Source organism: Lissotriton helveticus, chromosome 1_1 (genome assembly GCF_964261635.1).
Source record: "Lissotriton helveticus chromosome 1_1, aLisHel1.1, whole genome shotgun sequence".
Taxonomy (NCBI): domain Eukaryota; kingdom Metazoa; phylum Chordata; class Amphibia; order Caudata; family Salamandridae; genus Lissotriton; species Lissotriton helveticus.
The window spans coordinates 139,227,198-139,252,596 of record NC_136057.1 but is presented as its reverse complement, the minus strand read 5'-3'; the positions used below and the strand labels follow the sequence as shown (position 1 = coordinate 139,252,596).

Sequence of the window (25,399 nt, the reverse complement as noted above, 5' to 3'; positions counted from 1 at the left end):
ATTCAACTAACTCTTTAGGACAAGTCAATGGTCCTTTCAAGAATAAGGACCATTGACCTGTCCTAAAGAGTTAGTTGAATCACGTTTAATTATATTTTGTTAAACAAATCCCCTTGAAGGCACCTATACCTTTCTAATTACTTACCCAAGCCCTCAAGGGTATGTTGGGTTGCTCACTGTTCCTTAATCACATAGTTATATGCAACATACACTCCAAATACCATTCAGTGCCACATAATTACACACCACATAATTACACTCTACTGAATGCAACACACACTCCCCATATTACCACTCAGTGCCACATAATTACACGCTACATAATTACACTGCACTCAATGCAACATACACTCCAAATACCACTCAGTGCCACATAATTACACGGCACACAATTACACTACTGAATACAATATACACTCCCCATATTACCACTCAGTCCCATATAATTACATGCCTCATACTTACACTCTACTCAATGCAACATAAATACACTATCTGTCGATCTATCTATCACCCTTCTATCTGTCTATCTCTCTATCACCCTCACTCTATCTATCGCCCTCACTCTATCTATCTATCGCACTCACTCTATCTATCGCACTCACTCTATCGCCCTCACTCTATCTATCGCCCTCACTCTACCTATCGCCCTCCCTCTATCTATCTATCGCATCACCACAGCATCACTCAACACCACCAGAGCATCACTCAGGGGTACCACAACATCACTATGCGCTACCACAGCATCACTGAACGCCACAGCATCACTTGTCGCCACCACAACATCCCTCCGCGCCACCACAGCATCAATCTTTGCAACCATTCAACAACTGGTTCAAATATGTTCTCTCAATGTTTCAAACTTCATTACAAATGTCACAAAAATATTTTAATAGTTCACTTCTGTTCTTGGATTTTCATCACAATAAAATACAATGAACATAATCTTCACAAAAGTTATTTACAAAAGCTATTGCCATTATAAATTACAATAACTTTTAAGTATTAATTAAAAAAATAAAAGCCATTTTTATTTGTAATATCAATACATCTAAGTCACGTAAATACAACACATATTGCATTACAAATGCTATAGGTGTCACATTTGCAAAAGTTAAAACTATTGGCATTGTAAATGACAAAGCTATTCAATTCACTATTTTCCAAACCAACAAATAAATAAAAAATTTGTCATTTACAATACCAATAGCTCAAACTTTCCTAATGCGAGACCTATTGCATTGCAAATGCTTGTTCCTTCTTCTCCTTCTGACCCCCTCTCAGGTCCTCTCCCCCTCCTCCCGTCCACCCCTGCCCTCCCCCTACTCCACCGCTACTGTCTCGCCTCAGCTCTTCTCTCTGCCCCCCCCCCCCCTCAGCTCTCCCTTCACACGGCTGTGGTGACCTTCACAGTTGGGTGTAAACAGGAAAGTTGCAGGGCCCGGGTCTGATCTCACTGCACGGGCCGGTCCAATCTGGCCAGAGGAGCCACTTCCATGAATACTGGGCGTGCAAAGAGCACAGCAACACCTGCAGCTCCGCTGATGCACCTCTGACCTGAGGCACCGACAGAGGCTCCGCCGATGCACCTCTGATCCGAGGCACCCCTGCCCATTCACCACTGACACTACAGGGAGCTTCACCAATGCACCTCTGACCTGAGGCACCCCTGCCCATTCACCACTGTCACTACAGGGAGCTCTTCAGATGCACCTCTGACGCGAGGCACCCCTGCCCATTCACCACTGACAGTACCGGGAGCTCTGCCGATGCACCTCTGACCTGAGTCACCCCTGCCCATTCACCACTGACACTACAGGGCGCTCCGCCAATGCACCTCTGACCTGAGGCACCCCTGCCCATTCACCACTGACACTACATGGAGCTCCGCCGATGCACCTCTGACCTGGGGCACCCCTGCCCATTCACCACTGACACTACAGGGCGCTCCGCCAATGCACCTCTGACCTGAGGCACCCCTGCCCATTCACCACTGACACTACATGGAGCTCCGCCGATGCACCTCTGACCTGGGGCACCCCTGCCCATTCACCACTGACACTACAGGGAGCTCCGCCGATGAACCTCTGGCCTGGGGCACCCCTGCCCATTCACCACTGACACTACAGGGAGCTCCGCCGATGCACCTCTGACCTGGGGCACCCCTGCCGAGTCACCACTGACACTACAGGGCGCTCCGCCAATGCACCTCTGACCTGAGGCACCCCTGCCCATTCACCACTGACACTACAGCGAGCTCCGCTGATGCACCTCTGATCTGAGGCACCCCTTCCCATTCACCACTGACACTACAGGGAGCTCCGCTGAAGCACCTCTGACCTGTGGCACCCCTGCCCATTCACCACTGACACTACAGGGAGCTCCTCAGATGCACCTCTGACCCGAGGCACCCCTGCCCATTCACCACTGACACTACAGGGAGCTCCGCCAATGCACCTCTGACCTGAGGCACCCCTGCCCATTCACCACTGACACTACAGGGAGCTCCGCTGATGCACCTCTGACCTGTGGCACCCCTGCCCATTCACCATTGACACTACCGGGAGCTCTGCCGATGCACCTCTGACCTGAGGCACCCCTGCCCATTCACCACTGACACTAGAGGGAGCTCCGCCGATGCACCGCTGACCTGAGACACCCCTACCCATTCACCACTGACACTACAGGGAGCTCCGCCGATGCACCTCTGACCTGAGGCACCCCTGCCTATTCACCACTGACACTACAGGGAGCTCTGCCGATGCACCTCTGACCTGAGGCACCCCTGCCCATTCACCACTGACACTAGAGGGAGCTCCGCCGATGCACCGCTGACCTGAGACACCCCTACCCATTCACCACTGACACTACAGGGAGCTCCGCCGATGCACCTCTGACCTGAGGCACCCCTGCCCATTCACCACTGACACTACAGGGAGCTCTGCCGAAGCACCTCTGTCCCGAGGCACCCCTGCCCATTCACCACTGACACTACAGGGAGCTCTGCTGATGCACCTCTGACCTGAGGCACCCCTGCCCATTCACCACTGACACTACAGCGAGCTCCGCCGATGCACCTCTGACCTGAGGCACCCCTGCCCATTCACCACTGACACTACCGAGAGCTCCGCCGATGCACCTCTGACCCGAGGCACCCCTGCCCATTCACCACTGACACTACCGGGAGCTCCGCCGATGCACCTGTGATCTGAGGCACCCCTGCCCATTCACCACTGACACTACATGGAGCTCCGCCGATGCACCTCTGACCTGGTGGACCCCTGCCCATTCACCACTGACACTACCAGGAGCTCTGCCGATGCACCTCTGATCTAAGGCACCGCTGCCCATTCACCACTGACACTAAAGGGAGCTCCGCTGATGCACCTCTGACCTGGGGCACCCCTGCCTATTCACCACTGACACTACAGGGAGCTCCGCCGATGCACCTCTGACCTGAGGCACCCCTGCCCATTCACCACTGACACTACAGAGAGCTCCGCCAATGCACCTCTGACCTGAGGCACCCCTGCCCATTCTCCACTGACACCTACCGGGAGCTCCGCCGATGCACCTCTGACCTGAGACACCGCTGCCCATTCACCAGTGACACTACATGGAGCTCCGCCGATGCACCTCTGACCTGGGGCACCCCTGCCCATTCACCACTGACACTACCGGGAGCTCCGCCGATGCACCTCTGACCTGAGACACCCCTGCCCATTCACCACTGACACTACATGGAGCTCCGCTCGATGCACCTCTGACCTGGGACACCCCTGCCCATTCTCCACTGACACTACTGGGAGCTCTGCCGATGCACCTCTGATCTGAGGCACCGCTGCCCATTCACCAGTGATACTACAGGGAGCTCTGCCGAAGCACCTCTGACCCGAGGCACCCCTGCCCATTCACCACTGACACTGCATGGAGCTCCGCCGATGCACCTCTAACCTGGGGCACCCCTGCCCATTCACCACTGACACTACAGGGAGCTCCGCCGATGCACCTCTGACCTGAGGCATCCCTGCCGATTCACCACTGACACTACAGGGAGCTCCACTGATGCACCTCTGATCTGAGGCACCCCTGTCCATTCACCACTGACACTACAGGGAGCTCCACTGATGCACCTCTGACCTGAGGCATCCCTGCCCATTCACCACTGACACTACAGGGAGCTCTGCCGATGCACCTCTTCCCTGAGGCACCCCTGCCCATTCACCACTGACACTACAGGGAGCTCCACTGATGCACCTTCGAGGCACCCCTGCCCATTCACCACTGACACTACAGGGAGCTCCGCTGATGCACCTCTGAGGCACCCCTGCCCATTCACCACTGACACTACAGGGAGCTCCATCGATGCACCTCTGATCCGAGGCACCCCTGCCCATTCACCACAGACACTACAGGTAGCTCCGCCAATGCACCTCTGACCTGAGGCACCCCTGCCCATTCACCACTGACACTACAGGGAGCTCCGCCAATGCACCTCTGATCTGAGGCACCCCTGCCAATTCACCACTGACAGTACAGGGAGCTCCGCTATTGCACCTCTGACCTGAGGCACCCCTGCCCATTTATCACTGACACTACCGAGAGCTCCACCGATGCACCTCTGACCCGAGGCACCCCTGCCCATTCACCACTGACACTACCGGGAGCTCCGCCGATGCACCGCTGATCTGAGGCACCCCTTCCCATTCACCACTGACACTAGAGGGAGCTACGCTGATGCACCTCTGACCTGAGTCACCCCTGCCCATTCACCACTGACACTAGAGGGAGCTCCGCCAATGCACCTCTGACCTGAGGCACCCCTACCCATTCACCACTGACCCTACAGGGAGCTCCGCCGATGCACCTCTGATCTGAGGCACCGCTGCCCATTCACCACTGACACTACAGGGAGCTCCGCCGATGCACCTCTGACCTGAGGCACCCCTGCCCATTCACCACTGACACTACAGGGAGCTCCACCAATGCACCTCTGACCTGAGGCACCCCTGCCCATTCACCACTGACACTACAGGGAGCTCCGCTGATGCACCTCTGACCTGAGGCACCCCTGCCCATTCACCACTGACACTACAGGGAGCTCTGCCGATGCACCTCTGACCTGAGGCACCCCTGCCCATTCACCACTGACACTACAGGGAGCTCCTCAGATGCACCTCTGACCTGGGGCACCCCTGCCTATTCACCACTGACACTACAGGGAGCTCCGCCGATGCACCTCTGACCTGAGGCACCCCTGCCCATTCACCACTGACACTACAGGGAGCTCCGCTATTGCACCTCTGACCTGAGGCACCCCTGCCCATTCACCACTGACACTACAGGGAGCTCCGCCAATGCACCTCTGATCTGAGGCACCCCTGCCCATTCACCACTGACAGTACAGGGAGCTCCGCTATTGCACCTCTGACCTGAGGCACCCCTGCCCATTTACCACTGACACTACCGAGAGCTCCACCGATGCACCTCTGACCCGAGGCACCCCTGCCCATTCACTACTGACACTACCGGGAGCTCCGCCGATGCACCGCTGATCTGAGGCACCCCTTCCCATTCACCACTGACACTAGAGGGAGCTACGCTGATGCACCTCTGACCTGAGTCACCCCTGCCCATTCACCACTGACACTAGAGGGAGCTCCGCCAATGCACCTCTGACCTGAGGCACCCCTACCCATTCACCACTGACCCTACAGGGAGCTCCGCCGATGCACCTCTGATCTGAGGCACCGCTGCCCATTCACCACTGACACTACAGGGAGCTCCGCCGATGCACCTCTGACCTGAGGCACCCCTGCCCATTCACCACTGACACTACAGGGAGCTCCACCAATGCACCTCTGACCTGAGGCACCCCTGCCCATTCTCCACTGACACTACAGGGAGCTCCGCCAATGCACCTCTGATCTGAGGCAACCCTGCCCATTCACCACTTACAGTACAGGGAGCTCCGCTATTGCACCTCTGACCTGAGGCACCCCTGCCCATTCACCACTGACACTACAGGGAGCTCTGCCAATGCACCTCTGATCTGAGGCACCCCTGCCCATTCACCACTGACAGTACAGGGAGCTCCGCTATTGCACCTCTGACCTGAGGCACCCCTGCCCATTTACCACTGACACTACCGAGAGCTCCACCGATGCACCTCTGACCCGAGGCACCCCTGCCCATTCACCACTGACACTACCGGGAACTCCGCTGATGCACCTCTGATCTGAGGCACTGCAGCCCACTCACCACTGACACTACAGGGAGGAGCTCTGCCGATGCACCTCTGACCTGGGGCCCCCCTGCCCATTCACCACTGACACTACAGGGAGCTCCGCCAATGCACCTCTGACCCGAGGCACCCCTGTCCATTCACCACTGACACTACAGAGAGCTCCGCCGATGCACCTCTGACCTGAGGCACCCCTGCCCATTCACCACTGACACTACAGGGAGCTCCGCCAATACACCTCTGACCCGAGGCACCCCTGCCCATTCACCACTGACACTACAGAGACCTCCGCCGATGCACCTCTGCCCTGAGGCACCCCTGCCCATTCACCACTGACACTACAGAGAGCTCCGCCGATGCACCTCTGACCTGAGGCACCCCTGCCCATTCACCACTGACACTACAGGGAGCTCTGCCGATGCACCTCTGACCTGGGGCACCCCTGCCCATTCACCACTGACACTACAGGGAGCTCCTCAGATGCACCTCTGACCTGGGGCACCCCTGCCTATTCACCACTGACACTACAGGGAGCTCCGCCGATGCACCTCTGACCTGAGGCACCCCTGCCCATTCACCACTGACACTACAGGGAGCTCCACTGATGCACCTCTGAGGCACCCCTGCCCATTCACCACTGACACTACAGGGCGCTCCACTGATGCACCTCTGAGGCATCCCTGCCCATTCACCACTGACACTACAGGGAGCTCTGCCGATGCTCCTCTGACCTGAGGCACCCCTGCCCATTCACCACTGACACTACAGGGAGCTCCGCCAATGCACCTCTGACCCGAGGCAACCCTGCCCATTCACCACTGACACTACAGGGAGCTCTGCCGATGCTCCTCTGACCTGAGGCACCCCCGGCCCATTCACCACTGACAGTACAGGGAGCTCCGCCGATGCACCTCTGATCTGAGGCACCGCTGCCCATTCACCACTGACACTACAGGGAGCTCCGCCGATGCACCTCTGACCTGAGGCACCCCTGCCCATTCACCACTGACACTACAGGGAGCTCCACCAATGCACCTCTGACCTGAGGCACCCCTGCCCATTCTCCACTGACACTACAGGGAGCTCCGCTGATGCACCTCTGACCTGAGGCACCCCTGCCCATTCACCACTGACACTACAGGGAGCTCTGCCGATGCACCTCTGACCTGAGGCACCCCTGCCCATTCACCACTGACACTACAGGGAGCTCCGCCAATGCACCTCTGATCTGAGGCAACCCTACCCATTCACCACTGACAGTACAGGGAGCTCCGCTATTGCACCTCTGACCTGAGGCACCCCTGCCCATTCACCACTGACACTACAGGGAGCTCTGCCAATGCACCTCTGATCTGAGGCACCCCTGCCCATTCACCACTGACAGTACAGGGAGCTCCGCTATTGCACCTCTGACCTGAGGCACCCCTGCCCATTTACCACTGACACTACCGAGAGCTCCACCGATGCACCTCTGACCCGAGGCACCCCTGCCCATTCACCACTGACACTACCGGGAACTCCGCTGATGCACCTCTGATCTGAGGCACTGCAGCCCACTCACCACTGACACTACAGGGAGCTCTGCCGATGCTCCTCTGACCTGAGGCACCCCTGCCCATTCACCACTGACAGTACAGGGAGCTCCGCCGATGCACCTCTGATCTGAGGCACCCCTGCCCATTCACCACTGACAGTACAGGGAGCTCCGCTATTGCACCTCTGACCTGAGGCACCCCTGCCCATTTACCACTGACACTACCGAGAGCTCCGCCGATGCACCTCTGACCTGAGGCACCCCTGCCCATTCACCACTGACACTACAGGGAGCTCCGCCAATACACCTCTGACCCGAGGCACCCCTGCCCATTCACCACTGACACTACAGAGACCTCCGCCGATGCACCTCTGCCCTGAGGCACCCCTGCCCATTCACCACTGACACTACAGAGAGCTCCGCCGATGCACCTCTGACCTGAGGCACCCCTGCCCATTCACCACTGACACTACAGGGAGCTCTGCCGATGCACCTCTGACCTGGGGCACCCCTGCCCATTCACCACTGACACTACAGGGAGCTCCGCTGATGCACCTCTGACCTGAGGCACCCCTGCCCATTCACCACTGACACTACAGGGAGCTCTGCCGATGCACCTCTGACCTGAGGCACCCCTGCCCATTCACCACTGACACTACAGGGAGCTCCTCAGATGCACCTCTGACCTGGGGCACCCCTGCCTATTCACCACTGACACTACAGGGAGCTCCGCCGATGCACCTCTGACCTGAGGCACCCCTGCCCATTCACCACTGACACTACAGGGAGCTCCACTGATGCACCTCTGAGGCACCCCTGCCCATTCACCACTGACACTACAGGGCGCTCCACTGATGCACCTCTGAGGCATCCCTGCCCATTCACCACTGACACTACAGGGAGCTCTGCCGATGCTCCTCTGACCTGAGGCACCCCTGCCCATTCACCACTGACACTACAGGGAGCTCCGCCAATGCACCTCTGACCCGAGGCACCCCTGCCCATTCACCACTGACACTACAGGGAGCTCTGCCGATGCTCCTCTGACCTGAGGCACCCCTGCCCATTCACCACTGACAGTACAGGGAGCTCCGCTATTGCACCTCTGACCCGAGGCACCGCTGCCCATTCACCACTGACACTACAGGGAGCTCTGCCGATGCTCCTCTGACCTGAGGCACCCCTGCCCATTCACCACTGACACTACAGGGTGCTCCGCCAATGCACCTCTGACCTGAGGCACTCCTGCCCATTCACCTCCGGTTAATGGCTGCTCCTTGCCATCTTAGATTACCTAAAGAATACTGTTGACCACAACGGGGTTACTGCGCTACTCCTCTTGGACCTCTCAGCTGCCTTTGACACGGTTGACCATGACACCCTGAAGCAAAGACTCTATGAAGCCGGCATAAAGGGAACTACTCTAGACTGGATCACTTCCTACCTTCGAAACAGAACTAATGTCATCCATACCCCACCTTTCTCGTCCAAACCGTACTCCACAAAAGCAGGGGTCCTTCAAGGCTCTATCATCTTGCCCATGCTTTTCAACAACTACATGAAGTCATTACCGGTACTGATCAATGAATATCACCTCACGTGCTATACGTATGCAGATGACACGCAAATACTCGTTCAACTGGAATGCCCCAAAGACATTGGAAAATCACCAACTTTCAGTTGTCTCTGAGCCGTGGATCAGTAGATGACTTGGAGTCATCTCAAATTGAATGCTTCCAAAATGGAAATACTCACATGTGGGGATAGGAAACATTGTGACCCGCTTGCCGCCTGGCCTGATGAACTGGGATCACCGCCTAAAGTATTGAAGGAAGTAAGAAACCTCGGAATGACCATGGACTCCAAGCTATCGATGAATGCCCAAGTGGACAAACTAGCAAGATCAACCTTTGTCACTATAAAAATGCTGTGACGAATGTTCCCCCATTTGGGATTTCCATACAAGGTTCAAGCTACCATCTCACTTGTTCTGTCCAAATAGCCTCTACCACGGATCACCTTTAACAACCATGAAAAGACTACAACGGATTCAGAACTCGGCTGGATATCAAACCGCGAGGCCACATCTCACCTGGCTTGAAAGCCCTGCATTGGTTACCGGTTGCCAGAAGATCCACGTTCAAGCTGCTTTGTATCACCCACAAAGCAATACATGGAATAGGACCGCTCTTCATCAGGAATAAAATCACCAAACACATTTAACAAAGGAACCTCCACTCTAAAGTGGCATCTCGCCTCAAAATCCCACCATACAATTAAAAAACCATTGGTGGCTCATCCTTCTCTGTTCAAGCAGCCAAACTATGGAACTCTTCACCCCCCAACATAAGGTCCACCAACAACCACCTTATCTTCAGAAAAATACTCAAGATTTGGCTCTTCCCCACGTAAGCACCGTACGCAAACAGAAATATACAGCGTATCCCTCTGTATATAAGCATTTATTTTTACTATAGATATGTACCTATCTGTGTGTATTGCTTTGTATAAACGTGTAGAATGATTATGTTGGTAAAAAATAAATACAAATACATTTTTAAAGTACAATAACACTTGAAAAAAAGAGTTTATCTAATGCATCTTTTTACTTCCTTAATGCATTTAACCTTCCATGTACTAGGATCTATATATTTATTACGTTGCTTCTAAAAAAGCATATCCAATGCACTACCCTACTTCTCTTCCTGTACCTCTATCAATATCTTTAATCTACATATACTTACCTCTTTTATGCATCTGTATACTTTCTATGTACCTATGGATCTATATATTTATCACTTTCTTCCAATCAGCATATCCAATGCACTATCCTATTTCTCAGCCTATACTTCGCTCAATATATCTTCTACCCCAACTTTGACTCATCTCAAACTTCGTTCTACTCCTCTTTCCAATGCACTACTGTTGGACAGGCCGCATGTTCGAGCTGTACCCCCTCCCCGCAATGGGACCAGGACCCTGGCTCTCCCTGCATCCCCAGCCAGAGTCCACCAACGACCACCCGAAGTACCCTGCAATCCCTCCACTACAAGACACCAGCTCCGGACCCAGCTGGCCCGGGCCACCATCTACCCCACGACATCGACCCGGCCGCCATCTTGGGGCACTGCAGCACGAGGCCGCGTGGCCTCAACTCGACCCTCACCCTGGGCCCGGCCGGGCCCGACATCGAGGCACCAACCTCCCCCCAGGAGGCAGAGTGACCACTTGGCGAGTCAATGGGAGAAGGAATCGTCAACGGCTCTCCTCCGCCAGGTGTCGATCACCCCAGGCCGCCTGGGCGCTGGCTCCACCCCCCTGCTGGGTGTCTGGACTCCCTCATCCCGGACCTCCCGGCCCCCAGGCGCGAGGGTCCGGACATCAAAGGGGACCAGACCTATAACTGGGGCAGGACCAGACCAGGAAGGCAGTTGTATCCTGGAGTCGAGAGACCCGAGAAGAACTCATCCGTGACTTGGCCTGCTGGCGCTGCCGCGGCCCTCTGCCTCGTGAAACCATCGTCTTGGCCTGCTGGCGCTGCCGCGGCCCTCTGCCTCGTGAAACCATCTTGGCCTGCTGGCGCTGCCGCGGCCCTCTGCCTCGTGAAACCATCGACTTGGCCTGCTGGCGCTGCCGCGGCCCTCTGCTTTATGAGACTATCACCTTGGCCTGCTGGCGCTGCCGCGGCCCGATCCACAGACCCTCCAGCTCGAGGATTGTGAGCTCGCCTTTTACCACCACCTGTACCGATCCGGTACTAAGACTGTCCCGCTACCCCCTTTCCCTACAGAGACTAGAAGTGAGAGGACCCCCGGGTCCAAGTTATCCTGTATCGCTGATATCCTTGCCTTAAGAACCTTATATAAAGCCTTGAACTCGACTTGGTGTGGTGCCTGTTTGTGGGGAGGGAGGGTACTTGTCTGTACGATCGCCGGAGACGGCCCCCCTCGGGGATCTCTCCCTCGGTATCCGGCCGACCCTCAGGGTCCCCGTCTAACATTGGTGGCCAGCGACGGGATCCGAACCTACGCATAATCGTACAGAAAGTCACTCGCCCCACCACACACAACAACCATGTCAATAGAGAGCGGAACAACGGAAAAATTTCAGATGGAAAAATTGGAAGACTACAACCACCGGGAACTGAAGCAATATTGCATAGAACTTGGACTTCCAACCACAGGTCTTAGCACAAAGGAAGACTTCAAACGAGCCCTAGAAGCTTGGGCAGAAACGGGTACGGCCGTACCCCGAACACAAACAACCGAAACGAGCCCCGCACCAACTAAAGAAAGAACGGATCTCTCCCTGGAAGAGATCCGAGAAAGAGAAAAAACCAGACTCCACGAATTAGAACTTGCCCGACTTCGCTTGGATGGGGAACTCAAGCTGGCAGAACAAAAAATAACCCTGGAACACTTACGACTCAGGGAAGAGCGGGAAGACAAGCAAAGACAGAGGGAGCTAGAGGAAAAGAGACTAGAATACGAACATGAGCGCAATCTCAAAGCACTGGAGATTCAGAAACAGAATAAAGACCTCGGGCTCCCCGAACGACCGACCCCGTCTGCCTCGACCGAACCCAAGGTTCACATCCCCAAAGATGTCATCCGGGAATACCACAAGAACGATGATATCCAGCAGTGGTTTAAAGCCTATGAGGTGGCAATGACCTCCCACCGGATTCCCCGAAGCGATTGGGGAGCCGGATTATGGGGGAGGTTTGTCAACGAAGGGCGGGACGCCCTGCTGCAACTCCCGGACCAGCTGATGACCTCCTACGACCACATGAAGGCCGCCCTCCTCACTCGATACGGGCTCACGCCTGAGATGTACCGCCAACGGTTCCGCGACTGCAAACGGATTCCGGGTACAACTTGTGTGGAGTACGTGAACTTTTTTAGCCGAGCCTTCGAGGGGTGGATCAAGGGCAACAAAGTAACCACCTACGACCAACTCTTTGACCTTATCGTATGGGAACACCTGTCGAACAACTGCTTCGTGGAGCTCCGGCAACACCTCCTGGACAGCAAGCTAACCGACCCTCGACAACTCGCCGCCGAAGCCGACCGGTGGGAAAGCACCCGAGTTGGCCGGAGCGCACCCAGCGAAGTATCCAGATCGTATCGCCCCCGAGGGGGAGGAGGAAGTCAGGGTCGGGGGAGAGACCCCGGCCCCTCGTCACCCCCCAGAAACCCCTCGACCCCGGTTGGCCGGGGAAGCCCTGCCGTCCGGGCCGGTTTCCGGGCCAACATTACGTGCCACAGGTGCCAGCGACCCGGCCACTACGCCAGTGATCCCAACTGCCCAAAGAATCCGAACACTACTCCCCGCCAAGTTGCAGCGGCGGCCCTAGGGGAAGAAATAATCCCGGAAGACCAAGAGGAGTACGAGACCGATCCCTCTGAATGGGCACCCGCCGCCATGGCACTGGTCTGCTTAGGGGAGAGAGACATGATTCCGCGGGCCCCCCTTCCCGCCAACACACAGAAGTACGGTCAATGGGTCAACATCAATGGCCGCCGGGCGGAAGCCCTCCGCGACACCGGGGCCAGTGTAACGGCGGTCCGACGCCACCTCGTCACTCCAGACCAAATCTTGCCGAACATTCTTTGCCCTGTTCGATCAGCCGACAACTCCGAAAGCCTATGCCACATGGCCTGCGTCCCCTTCGAGTGGGGAGGAGTAACAGGGATGTTAAAAGTAACTGTCCGCGATGATGCCCCCGTGGACTGCCTCCTAGGAAACGACCTTGAAAGCTCTCCCTGGGCAGCTGTCGAACGGAGGGAGCACCTGGGGATGCTTGGCCTCCCCGAATGGGTCTGCGTCACGACCCGGTCCATGACCGCCCGCGCGGTCCCCAGCCCAGAAGAGCCCGAGTGGCCAGAACCTCCTCCCGCGCTCATCCCAGAGGAGGCCGCCCCAGAAGCCATTCCCTTGACACAAACCGAAGAAGGACCCGACCAGCTTCGGGACGTCCCTGACCTGGCACAATGGCGGCAGGAGGGAGGCCCCACGCAGGAACAATTCCGGGCCGAGCAACAAACCTGTCCTTCTCTCGAAGGACTCCGGCAGCAAGCCCTGGCCCAGAGCACCGGGGATACCTCGGGGGCCCACTGGATCTACTGGGACCAAGACCTGCTCTACAGCGAGCAGAAAATTGCAGAACTAGGGGCCAGTCGGGTGCTGGTGGTGCCCCTTCGCTTCCGAGACTTCCTCCTGAACTTAGCCCACGATGTCCCCCTTGCCGGACACCTGGGGCAGGATAAAACCTACGACCGCCTGGTGACCCATTTTTTCTGGCCCCACATGCGGAAGGATGTCACCAACCACTGCAAGGCCTGCCCCACCTGCCAGGCCAGCGGAAAAAGTGGCCGAAAAATCAAAGCACCATTACAACCCTTTCCTGTCGTCACCACCCCGTTTGAACGAGTGGGAATAGACATTGTGGGGCCCCTCGACCCTCGAACAGCCCAAGGACACCGGTTCATCCTGGTCCTGGTAGACCACGCCACCCGCTATCCCGAGGCCATCCCTCTTCCGACTGTGACGGCCCCCGTGGTGGGCCGGGCCCTGATGGGGATCTTCTCCCGGGTGGGGTTCCCCCGGGAGGTCGTCAGTGACAGGGGCACGAACTTTATCTCCAGATATATGAAGTCCCTCTGGCAGCAATGCGGGGTCACCTACAAATTCACGACCCCCTATCACCCGCAAGGAAACGGACTGGTCGAGAGATTCAACCGCACCCTCAAGGGGATGATTATGGGTCTAGAAGAACCCCTTCGACGCCAGTGGGACGTACTGCTGCCATGCCTCCTGTTTGCCTATCGGGAGGTCCCGCAGAAGTCCCTCGGCTTCAGCCCCTTTGAACTACTGTACGGACACCCCGTCCGGGGCCCCCTCAGCCTAGTCAAGGAAGGTTGGGAGCAGCCTCCCCAGAAAACTCCCCCGGACATCTACCGGTATCTCCTGGCTCTCCGCAACCAGACCCGGCGGTTCCGAGACACCGCCAAAGCCAACCTCGAGGCCAGTCAGGAGGACATGAAGAGGTGGTACGATCAGCACACGTCCTCCATTGAGTTCGAACCTGGACAACAGGTCTGGGTGATGTCCCCGGTTGAGCCCTGTGCCCTCCAAGACAGATGGTCCGGGCCCTTCAAGGTAATCGAACGCAAGGGGCCCGTCACCTATTTAATCGACATGGAGACTGCCCGGAACCCCCTACGGGTCCTCCATGCCAACAGGCTCAAACCCCATTTTGTGCGATCCGAACTCAGCCTCCTAATGGCTACCGATACTGGGACAGAAGAAGACTCCGAACCCCTTCCGGACTTACTGAGGGCCTTCGAGCAGGATGGCTCAGTGGAAGGGGTCCAGCTCTCCGAGGCCCTGTCCCCGGAGCAACGCCAAGACTGCCAAACGCTCCTGAGGCAGTTCGCCTCCCTGTTCTCCCTCACCCCCGGAGTCACCCCCTGGTGCCTCCACGATGTGGACACCGGGGACAGCCCTCCTATTCGACACCGAGCATACCGCGTACCAGACCGGGTACGAGCCTGCATCCAGACCGAGGTGTCCAAGATGCTGACCCTAGGAGTGATCGAACCCTCAGACAGTCCCTGGGCGAGCCCAGTCGTCCTGGTTCCCAAGGCAGCTGCCCCGGGCGTTGCCCCTGAGCTCCGGTTCTGCGTGGACTATCGAGGGCTGAATGCAGTTACCCGGACCGACGCTCATCCCATCCCCCGGGCAGACGAGCTAATTGACCGGATGGGGGCCGCCCGCTACCTGAGCATCTTCGACTTAACAGCGGGCTACTGGCAGATCGGCCTCACCCCTAGGGCCCAAGAACGATCCGCCTTCTCTACCCCAGACGGGCACTACCACTTTAAAGTCATGCCCTTCGGCATGAAAAACGCCCCGGCAACGTTCCAACGGCTGGTAAACCAGGTACTGGCGGGCCTGGAAGACTTCAGCGCCGCCTACCTGGACGACATTGCTGTGTACAGCCACCAGTGGACCGACCACCTCCGCCACCTGCGGGAGGTTCTACTCGCCCTCCAACAAGCCGGGCTCACCATCAAGGCCAGCAAGTGCCAAGTTGGCCAAGGGTCCGTGACCTACCTGGGACACCAAGTGGGAAGCGGGCTGGTGGCCCCTCTCCAACTCAAGATTGCTGCCATCCAGGCCTGGCAACCCCCTACGAGCCAAACGGAGGTCCGGGCCTTCCTGGGGCTCACCGGATACTACCGGCGGTTCGTGAAGGACTATGGCAGCATCGTGGGGCCCCTCACAGAGCTCACCTCCAAGAAGAGCCCCAAAACCGTCAACTGGACCCCGGGCTGCCAATCAGCCTTCGAGAAGCTAAAGACCGCCATGTGCACGGCCCCCGTGCTCCAGGCTCCCGACTACAGCCGGGAATTCATTGTGCAGACGGACGCCTCCGATCATGGTGTGGGGGCCGTCCTCTCCCAACTCAACGCCGAAGGGGTCGACCATCCGGTGGTCTTCATCAGCAGACGCCTCTTGCCCCGAGAACAGCGCTGGAGCACCATTGAGAGGGAGGCCTTCGCCGTAGTCTGGGCACTCAAGAAGCTCCGGCCATACCTCTTCGGCACCCACTTCCGGGTGCAAACAGACCACCGACCCCTGCAATGGCTGATGCAAATGCGGGGGGAGAACCCGAAGCTGTTGCGCTGGTCCATCTCCCTGCAGGGGATGGACTTCACGGTGGAACATCGTCCAGGCCAGGACCACGCCAACGCCGACGGCCTGTCACGCTTTTTCCGCCTCAGCGAGGAGAGTCCCCAGGAAGATGGCTGACTCTCCCCGCCTTCAGCTGGGGGGGACGCATGTTGGACAGGCCGCATGTTCGAGCTGTACCCCCTCCCCGCAATGGGACCAGGACCCTGGCTCTCCCTGCATCCCCAGCCAGAGTCCACCAACGACCACCCGAAGTACCCTGCAATCCCTCCACTACAAGACACCAGCTCCGGACCCAGCTGGCCCGGGCCACCATCTACCCCACGACATCGACCCGGCCGCCATCTTGGGGCACTGCAGCACGAGGCCGCGTGGCCTCAACTCGACCCTCACCCTGGGCCCGGCCGGGCCCGACATCGAGGCACCAACCTCCCCCCAGGAGGCAGAGTGACCACTTGGCGAGTCAATGGGAGAAGGAATCGTCAACGGCTCTCCTCCGCCAGGTGTCGATCACCCCAGGCCGCCTGGGCGCTGGCTCCACCCCCCTGCTGGGTGTCTGGACTCCCTCATCCCGGACCTCCCGGCCCCCAGGCGCGAGGGTCCGGACATCAAAGGGGACCAGACCTATAACTGGGGCAGGACCAGACCAGGAAGGCAGTTGTATCCTGGAGTCGAGAGACCCGAGAAGAACTCATCCGTGACTTGGCCTGCTGGCGCTGCCGCGGCCCTCTGCCTCGTGAAACCATCGTCTTGGCCTGCTGGCGCTGCCGCGGCCCTCTGCCTCGTGAAACCATCTTGGCCTGCTGGCGCTGCCGCGGCCCTCTGCCTCGTGAAACCATCGACTTGGCCTGCTGGCGCTGCCGTGGCCCTCTGCTTTATGAGACTATCACCTTGGCCTGCTGGCGCTGCCGCGGCCCGATCCACAGACCCTCCAGCTCGAGGATTGTGAGCTCGCCTTTTACCACCACCTGTACCGATCCGGTACTAAGACTGTCCCGCTACCCCCTTTCCCTACAGAGACTAGAAGTGAGAGGACCCCCGGGTCCAAGTTATCCTGTATCGCTGATATCCTTGCCTTAAGAACCTTATATAAAGCCTTGAACTCGACTTGGTGTGGTGCCTGTTTGTGGGGAGGGAGGGTACTTGTCTGTACGATCGCCGGAGACGGCCCCCCTCGGGGATCTCTCCCTCGGTATTCGGACATGGAATAGGACCGCTCTTCATCAGGAATAAAATCACCAAACACATTTAACAAAGGAACCTCCACTCTAAAGTGGCATCTCGCCTCAAAATCCCACCATACAATTAAAAAACCATTGGTGGCTCATCCTTCTCTGTTCAAGCAGCCAAACTATGGAACTCTTCACCCCCCAACATAAGGTCCACCAACAACCACCTTATCTTCAGAAAAATACTCAAGATTTGGCTCTTCCCCACGTAAGCACCGTACGCAAACAGAAATATACAGCGTATCCCTCTGTATATAAGCATTTATTTTTACTATAGATATGTACCTATCTGTGTGTATTGCTTTGTATAAACGTGTAGAATGATTATGTTGGTAAAAAATAAATACAAATACATTTTTAAAGTACAATAACACTTGAAAAAAAGAGTTTATCTAATGCATCTTTTTACTTCCTTAATGCATTTAACCTTCCATGTACTAGGATCTATATATTTATTACGTTGCTTCTAAAAAAGCATATCCAATGCACTACCCTACTTCTCTTCCTGTACCTCTATCAATATCTTTAATCTACATATACTTACCTCTTTTATGCATCTGTATACTTTCTATGTACCTATGGATCTATATATTTATCACTTTCTTCCAATCAGCATATCCAATGCACTATCCTATTTCTCAGCCTATACTTCGCTCAATATATCTTCTACCCCAACTTTGACTCATCTCAAACTTCGTTCTACTCCTCTTTCCAATGCACTACCCTATTTCTCACCCTACACCTCTATCAATATATTCTTAACATCCACTCTCTCATTTATCCCAAACCCCATACCACTACTATGATCCCCAAAATAACCCGTTCTAGACTCCCCTACTCTACCCCTCCTTGCATCATCTGACACCTCTTTTACTATACTGATCCCCTAAAACAAGCTTTTCTAAACTCTTCCCTCTGCCTCTTCCCCTCCACATTCCCTTTTTATTAATCCCAAAGCCTCTTCGTACTGCTATGAACTCAAAAAATAAAAAAATCTAAATCCTTCACTCTTCTATCCCTCCACTATCCTTTTCAATCAAAATAACAGACTAACATGTTCACTTCTCTAATGTCATATTTCACTATACTAATTCACCGCTTATCCTTTATGAGTTCCAGAGAAGTGTGCAACTCACTGAAAAAGCGCTTCAACACCTCATCAAAGGTAGCAAGCACTATATAAATGCAAACCCTTTTCCCTCTTCTATCCCTCCACTACCCTTCTCTATCCAAATAACTGAAAAACATATCCACCACTCAAATTATTTCATTTCACTATACTAATTTATTTTCAACACTAATCCTTTATGGGTTTCGGAGTTGCGTGCTACTCGCCAATAAAGCGCTTCAACACCCCTTCAGGGGTAGCAAGCACTATATAAATGCAAACCTTTTTCCCTTTTCTATCCCTCCCCAATCCTTCTTAATCCAAATAACTGAGTAACATATCCACCACTCAAATTACTTTCATATTTCACTATACTAATTCAACACTAATCCTTATTGGTTCCAGTGTTGTGTGCTATTCGCCAAAAAAGCACTTCAGAACCCCATCAGGGGTAACAAAACGCTATGTAAATGCAAACATCTTTTCCAGGGCCGGACTGGGAACCAAAACCGGCTCTGGCAAAGTGCTTGGCCGGCCCCCGCCCCCCCTCTGGGGGTTGAGGGTGCCGCCAAGCTCTTTGCCAGGGACGGTTTTTGGACGATTTTGTTATAGGGCCGATTTTGCAGCTATGCTGCAAAAACGGCCCTGTAACAAAAACGGCCTCCAGGGACCAAAACCGGCCCCCACCCGTGCGGCGCACCGGGGGTTTGCCCGGTGCCCGCTACGGCCAGTCCGGGCCTGATCTTTTTCCTCTTCTATCCCGCTGCTACCCATCTCGATCCAAATAAGTTAATAATATCTCCACTACTCAAATTACTTTCATATTTCACAATACTAATTCAACACTAATCCTTTTATGGGTTTCTGGAGTAGCATGCTACTCAGCCAAAAAATAGTGCTTCAACACCCCATCAGGGACAACAAGTGCTATATTAATACAATTTTCCCCCCTTCTATCCTTCTCCTATCCTTCTGAATCCAAATAATTGACTAACCTATCCACCACTTAAATCACTTTCATATTTCACTATAGTAATTCACCGCTAATCCTTAAGGGTTCCAGAGTATCGTGCTATTCGCTGAAAAAGTGCTGTGACGCCTCGTCAGTGGCAGTAATCGCTATATAAATGTAATTATAATACAATACAATCCGGAGAGTGCCGGTTCCACCAAACTCTTGAATGGCTTTGTCTCAAATATTCTGAAAACCCACAATTCTACTGCATCATACACAAATGGTCTTTCGCCAAGGATGCCGTACGGAGACAGCTCTTCTGCTGGCCGCAGAGGACATAAAAATGGCTTTAGACCTTGGAGGGTTCAGCTGCGCTCATTCTGCTCGATTTGAGCGCAGAGTTTGATACTGTCTCACACTCAGTCCTGAGTGACAGGCTGAAGGCAACAGTGGCCTCAGGGACAGCATTAACATGGATAACGTCATTTCCAACAAACAGAAGCTTTCAGGTGAGCGAAGGGCCTTTTCTGTCCGAAACTCTGCCGGGTTCTTATTTATGTATTTATTTAAGAGTTTTATATAGCGCTAGCTAGACCCGAGGGTATCAGGGCGCTTTACAGCATTATCACATGTAAGATAACTCTTCAATACATAAGTGCGTTCTCATCTGACATTATCTGCTCCTATGGCTTCACAAACGGTATCCTATGCAGACGACACGCAGCTTGTCGTCTTGTTGTCACCTGATACGAATTTCACCTCCAAGAAGCCAATCACATGCACGGAACAGGCAACATGTGACATGCAGGAAACAGGCAACATGTGACATGCAGGAAACAGGCAACATGTGACATGCACGGAACAGGCAACATGTGACATGCACGGAACAGGCAACATGTGACATGCACGGAACAGGCAACATGTGACATGCACGGAGCAGGCAACATGTGACATGGAGGGAACAGGCAACATGTCACATGCACGAAACAGGCAACATGTCACATGCAACATGCGACATGCAGGAAACAGGCAACATGGCACATGCAACATGTGACATGCAGGAAACAGGCAACATGTGACATGCAACATGCGACATGCAGGAAACAGGCAACATGTCACATGCAACATGTGACATGCAGGAAACAGGCAACATGTGACATGCAACATGCGACATGCAGGAAACAGGCAACATGTCACATGCAACATGCGACATGCAGGAAACAGGCAACATGGCACATGCAACATGTGACATGCAGGAAACAGGCAACATGTGACATGCAACATGTGACATGCAGGAAACAGGCAACATGTCACATGCAACATGTGACATGCAGGAAACAGGCAACATGTGACATGCAACATGTGACATGCAGGAAACAGGCAACATGTCACATGCAACATGTGACATGCAGGAAACAGGCAACATGTGACATGCATGGAACAGGCAAGCCGCCAAAGCTGAACGGGGACAAAAGGGAGGAGGTGGTAGTGGTAGGAAACAGCCCCTCGGTGTGGGACCAACTCTATGACCCCTTGTTTGGGGGCTCCCTGTTCCTAAACTTGAAGTTAAGAGCCTCGGTGTCACCTTGGGCAAGGATCTGACCCTGGGGCTAAGGCGATAAAGGTGTCGGGCCACTATGACCCCTTAGGAGACGCTTCAATCGCTCCCTTTGGAGAATCGGGGCCTGGGCTTTATGTGGATTATGGGAACTCCCTGTAGCTGCAAAGCCCAGCACATGTCATAAAAAAGCTGCAGGTGAATCAGAAGGCAGCAGCGCCAGCATTACTAGGTGTGCCGAGAAGGGCTCTGTCTGTCCATCAAAAGACGAATCGAATTCGAATCCCGGTGCCCTGCCCTCGGGTTAAAGTGTTCCGCAGGCACGCGCTCTCCAGCACCTCATTACCCACACACAGCCCCAGAGCACTGAGATCAAAGGGCTCCCCCTACTTGATGCCCTCAGAATCAAGAGAGCAAGAGGAGGAGCCATGAATACCCTCTTACCCCGGGACGCCCCCTGCTGAGCCCTCTGTGGTACCAGCCACCCTGCTGTGCTCTTTTATACAATTCATGTTGTAACTTCTGTGCTATACAAGCTCCTCGTGTGTTACACCCCCCACCCACCCTGGCTGGCTGTGCCATGCGGTGGCACAGAGACACCCCGGTGCGCCCTCCTGTGGCACAGAGGCACCCCGGTGCGCCCTCCTGTGGCACAGAGGCACCCCGGTGCGCCCTCTGTGGCACAGAGACACCCCGGTGCGCCCTCCTGTATGGCACCCCGCCCCCTCCCTCCCTTCGGTCAGCGCCCCCTTACCTCGGGGAAGTCCCCCTTGGCGAAGACCATCAGCAGGGAGGTCTTCCCGCAGCCTCCGTCCCCCACGATGACGGCCTTGACGCTGGTGGAGGCCTCGCCCCCGCGGCCCCCTGCGGTGCCATTGGCGCCCTCCCCCATGGCGCCTCTGCCAGGGAGACCCTCCTGCCTGCCCCCTGGAGCGAGCAGCGGTGGTGGGGGTCGGGGAGAGGGGTCAGCAGGCCTGTCCAGCTGGCACTGCCCCCTGCCCTGAACCGGTGGACACGAGCTCAGCGGGCGCGCCTTCCTCTACTTGTCCTCTCCCAGTGGACAGGCTCTCAGAGGGCATAGAGTCCCGCCGCGTCTCCTCCTAGTGGACAGGCTCTCAGTGGACGCGTCCTCCAGTGGACAGGCTCTCAGTGGACGCGTCCTCCAGTGGACAGGCTCTCAGTGGACGCGTCCTCCAGTGGACAGGCTCTCAGTGGACGCGTCCTCCGGTGGACAGGCTCTCAGTGGACGCGTCCTCCGGTGGACAGGCTCTCAGTGGACGCGTCCTCCGGTGGACAGGCTCCTGTGGACAGGCTCTCAGTGGACGCGTCCTCCGGTGGACAGGCTCTCAGTGGACGCGTCCTCCAGTGGACAGGCTCTCAGTGGACGCGTCCTCCAGTGGACAGGCTCTCAGTGGACGCGTCCTCCGGTGGACAGGCTCTCAGTGGATGCGTCCTCCGGTGGACAGGCTCTCAGTGGACGCGTCCTCCGGTGGACAGGCTCTCAGTGGACGCGTCCTCCAGTGGACAGGCTCTCAGTGGACGCGTCCTCCAGTGGACAGGCTCTCAGTGGACGCTGATGCCCCCCGTCCTCTCCCAGGCGCGGAGTCGTCTGTTCTCAGGAGGGACCCCTGGGTCATCCTGCCCAGCACAGCCCGGGGCTGGCAGTCACCCTGCGGGGAAGGCACAAGGGGCGAGCCTCTGTGGACAAGCTGGCAGAGGGGAGGAAGAGGGTGAGGGCACAGGGAGGAAGGCTACGGCGGGTGGGTGGCCGGGCGCGCAGAGGGTGGAAGGACGGGCACAGTGGACAGTGTGGGCACAAGGAAGGACAGACTGGACACAGGGAGGGACAGGGCAGCCCGAGATGGCACCGTTGACACTGAAGGTGAGGTGGCACAGAGGGGTGCAGGGTGGTACAGAGGGCTGCAGGGGGAGCACAGAGGAGCAAGCTGGCGCAGAGGGGGTAGGGTGGTGCAGAGGGGTGCAGGGGGAGCAGGGTGGCACAGAGTGGATAGGCTGGCACAGAGGGGTGCAGGGGGGCGCACAGAGGAGCAGGCTGGCACAGAGGCGGTAAGGAAGGCGCCGAGGGACAGGCTGCAGGGACTCCGCGCTCAGGACAGATGTGAATGGAGCTCTGTCCGCCTGCAGGGGAGGGGGAGAGGGGGGTGGAGTGGGCGGGGCGGGCAGGTGCACCAGGAGCGAGAGGGGGAGGGGAGCGGGCTGATGACTCACGGGAGCTGGAGTGACTCAGGCAGGGAGGGGACGCCAGGGAGAGGGAGGGACAGCGGCGTGGAGGGAGGAGGGATTGAGGAGGGAGAAACTGGAGAGAGGACAGAGTGCTGGAGAGAGGGACAGTGAGACTGAGAGACATAAGGGGGGGGGGGCAGTGAGGAGAAATGAGGGAGAGGGCCAGCGAAGGGAGGGCATAAGTGGAGGTGGCAGGGGCCCTGGTGCAAGCAGGACAGTGTCCCTTTAGACTGCTGTGGGCAGGGCCGCCCCTTACTCAGAGTGCGCCCTGGGCGGAAGGCATTTCCCGCCCGCGCTCCTGTTGGTGAGTATAATGACGCAGTAGAGGGCACCTTTCTCACAGGTCAGTCCCCGGCTGACTACAAATTGGGGCCTCCAACCTTGTCTGTACTGACAGCTACTTATGTTCAAGGAAACGCATTGGGAGCTACTAATATTAGTGTTTTACAATTTCAATTTTGTAATATGTATATTAATTGAGCCAAGTAAAAGATTCCTAATTTAATAAGCCGGGCTGCAGACAGGTGAGAGACTAGGAGGGAGCTTTGAGGGCTACAGTGGCTCACGAGCTACTGGTTGGAGACCCCGTAACATCTAACCTCCCCCCTCCCTCCATCACCCCTGAACCGTCCACAGCCAAGCTCCAGTGGCATAACCATAGCACCCACTGTGCAGGGGCCTGAGCTCCAGGGGGGCCACCGGCAGGTGCAGGGGTGGGAGGCCTGAGGGCTCCTGACTAGTTCCGGAGCGTTGGGGGGGCTCCATGACCTTTGCAGGGTGCCCCCCTCAAGTGTCCTTAGGTGCTTGGTTCAAGTTTCCTTAGGTGCCAGGCTGTTTGCTGGGACGTGGACATAGTCGGTGTCTGTGATAGCGGGGAGGGGGGTAAGGCGGGGTGAAAGCAGGCAGGAAAGGGGGCTGATAGGGTGTTAAATGCAGCCATTGGGACGCACTAAAAGAATAAAAGGAGGAGAGAGGGTGAAGCCGGGAGAGTGCTCTGGGGGAAGAGGGCTCATGGAGGGAGATGAGAATTGAATGGAAGAGGAGGCGACAGTAGAGAAGCAGAGACGAGGGTGGAGGAGAGGAGGAAAGAGGTCGAGGGTAAGTAGGGAATGCAGGAGGGTTGAAATTAGAGAGACCAACTGGCATTTGTGCAAATTCAGGACGGTCAGTGGAAAAATTCAGGACAAAAATTCAGGACAGAAGGTCAAAATTCAGGACAAAAATTTGGGACAAAACATAAGTTTTACAGACATATCAGAGGAGGTGGCACAACAATATATAAGTAAGTAAATAGACAACCAAAATAAATACAAGTCAGAATAAGTTTATATAAGGTTGTGACAATCGTGCACTTCACGTTTTTCAATATGTGCGCAGCTTTGCAAAGCAACATCGGGCCCTTTCTGCAATCAAGATTTGTACTAGTAACAATAAACATTACATAGTATTTTTTTTATTTGTATGTTGAAATCTGTCTTTTAAATGTGGCGTGAAAACGCTGTTTGTTATTTTATTGTTATTTTCTCCAGCATGGTGCCAAGACAAAAGCAGAATGCTTTGCCCTCCTAGACAGTCCCATGCAGGAGAAGGCACACCATGTGCTGTCACTACAAGTGGGCCCATTGTCATTCTACAAATGCTAATCAGCTGCAGTCTCAGAATGACAACGGGACACACCGCAGTCTGCACGAGGGAGGTCAGGGAGGGGCCGCTGCAGGCAGCCTCTTCAGTTTAAAAGATAAATGCGAGAGGCCCCGAGTGAAATCTTATAAACTGGGGCCTCTCGCATGGGAAACAGCATTCCTTGCTGAAATTTCCCATTTCGATTTT

At 55.6% G+C, this 25,399-nt stretch overlaps 1 protein-coding gene across 1 annotated transcript in view; it reads right to left on the bottom strand.

The window, feature by feature from the left end:
- The window catches only part of RHOD (ras homolog family member D), a 194,230-nt gene extending 170,706 nt beyond the window's left edge, over positions 1 to 23,524 (bottom strand). Inside the window, exon 1 of the mRNA XM_078657337.1 lies at positions 22,080 to 23,524. Within this exon, the coding sequence (XP_078513463.1) occupies positions 22,080 to 22,217 (138 nt within the window). The 5' untranslated portion in view covers positions 22,218 to 23,524. The remainder of the gene's footprint in view (positions 1 to 22,079) is intronic.
- Between the last annotated feature and the right edge of the window lie 1,875 nt (positions 23,525 to 25,399).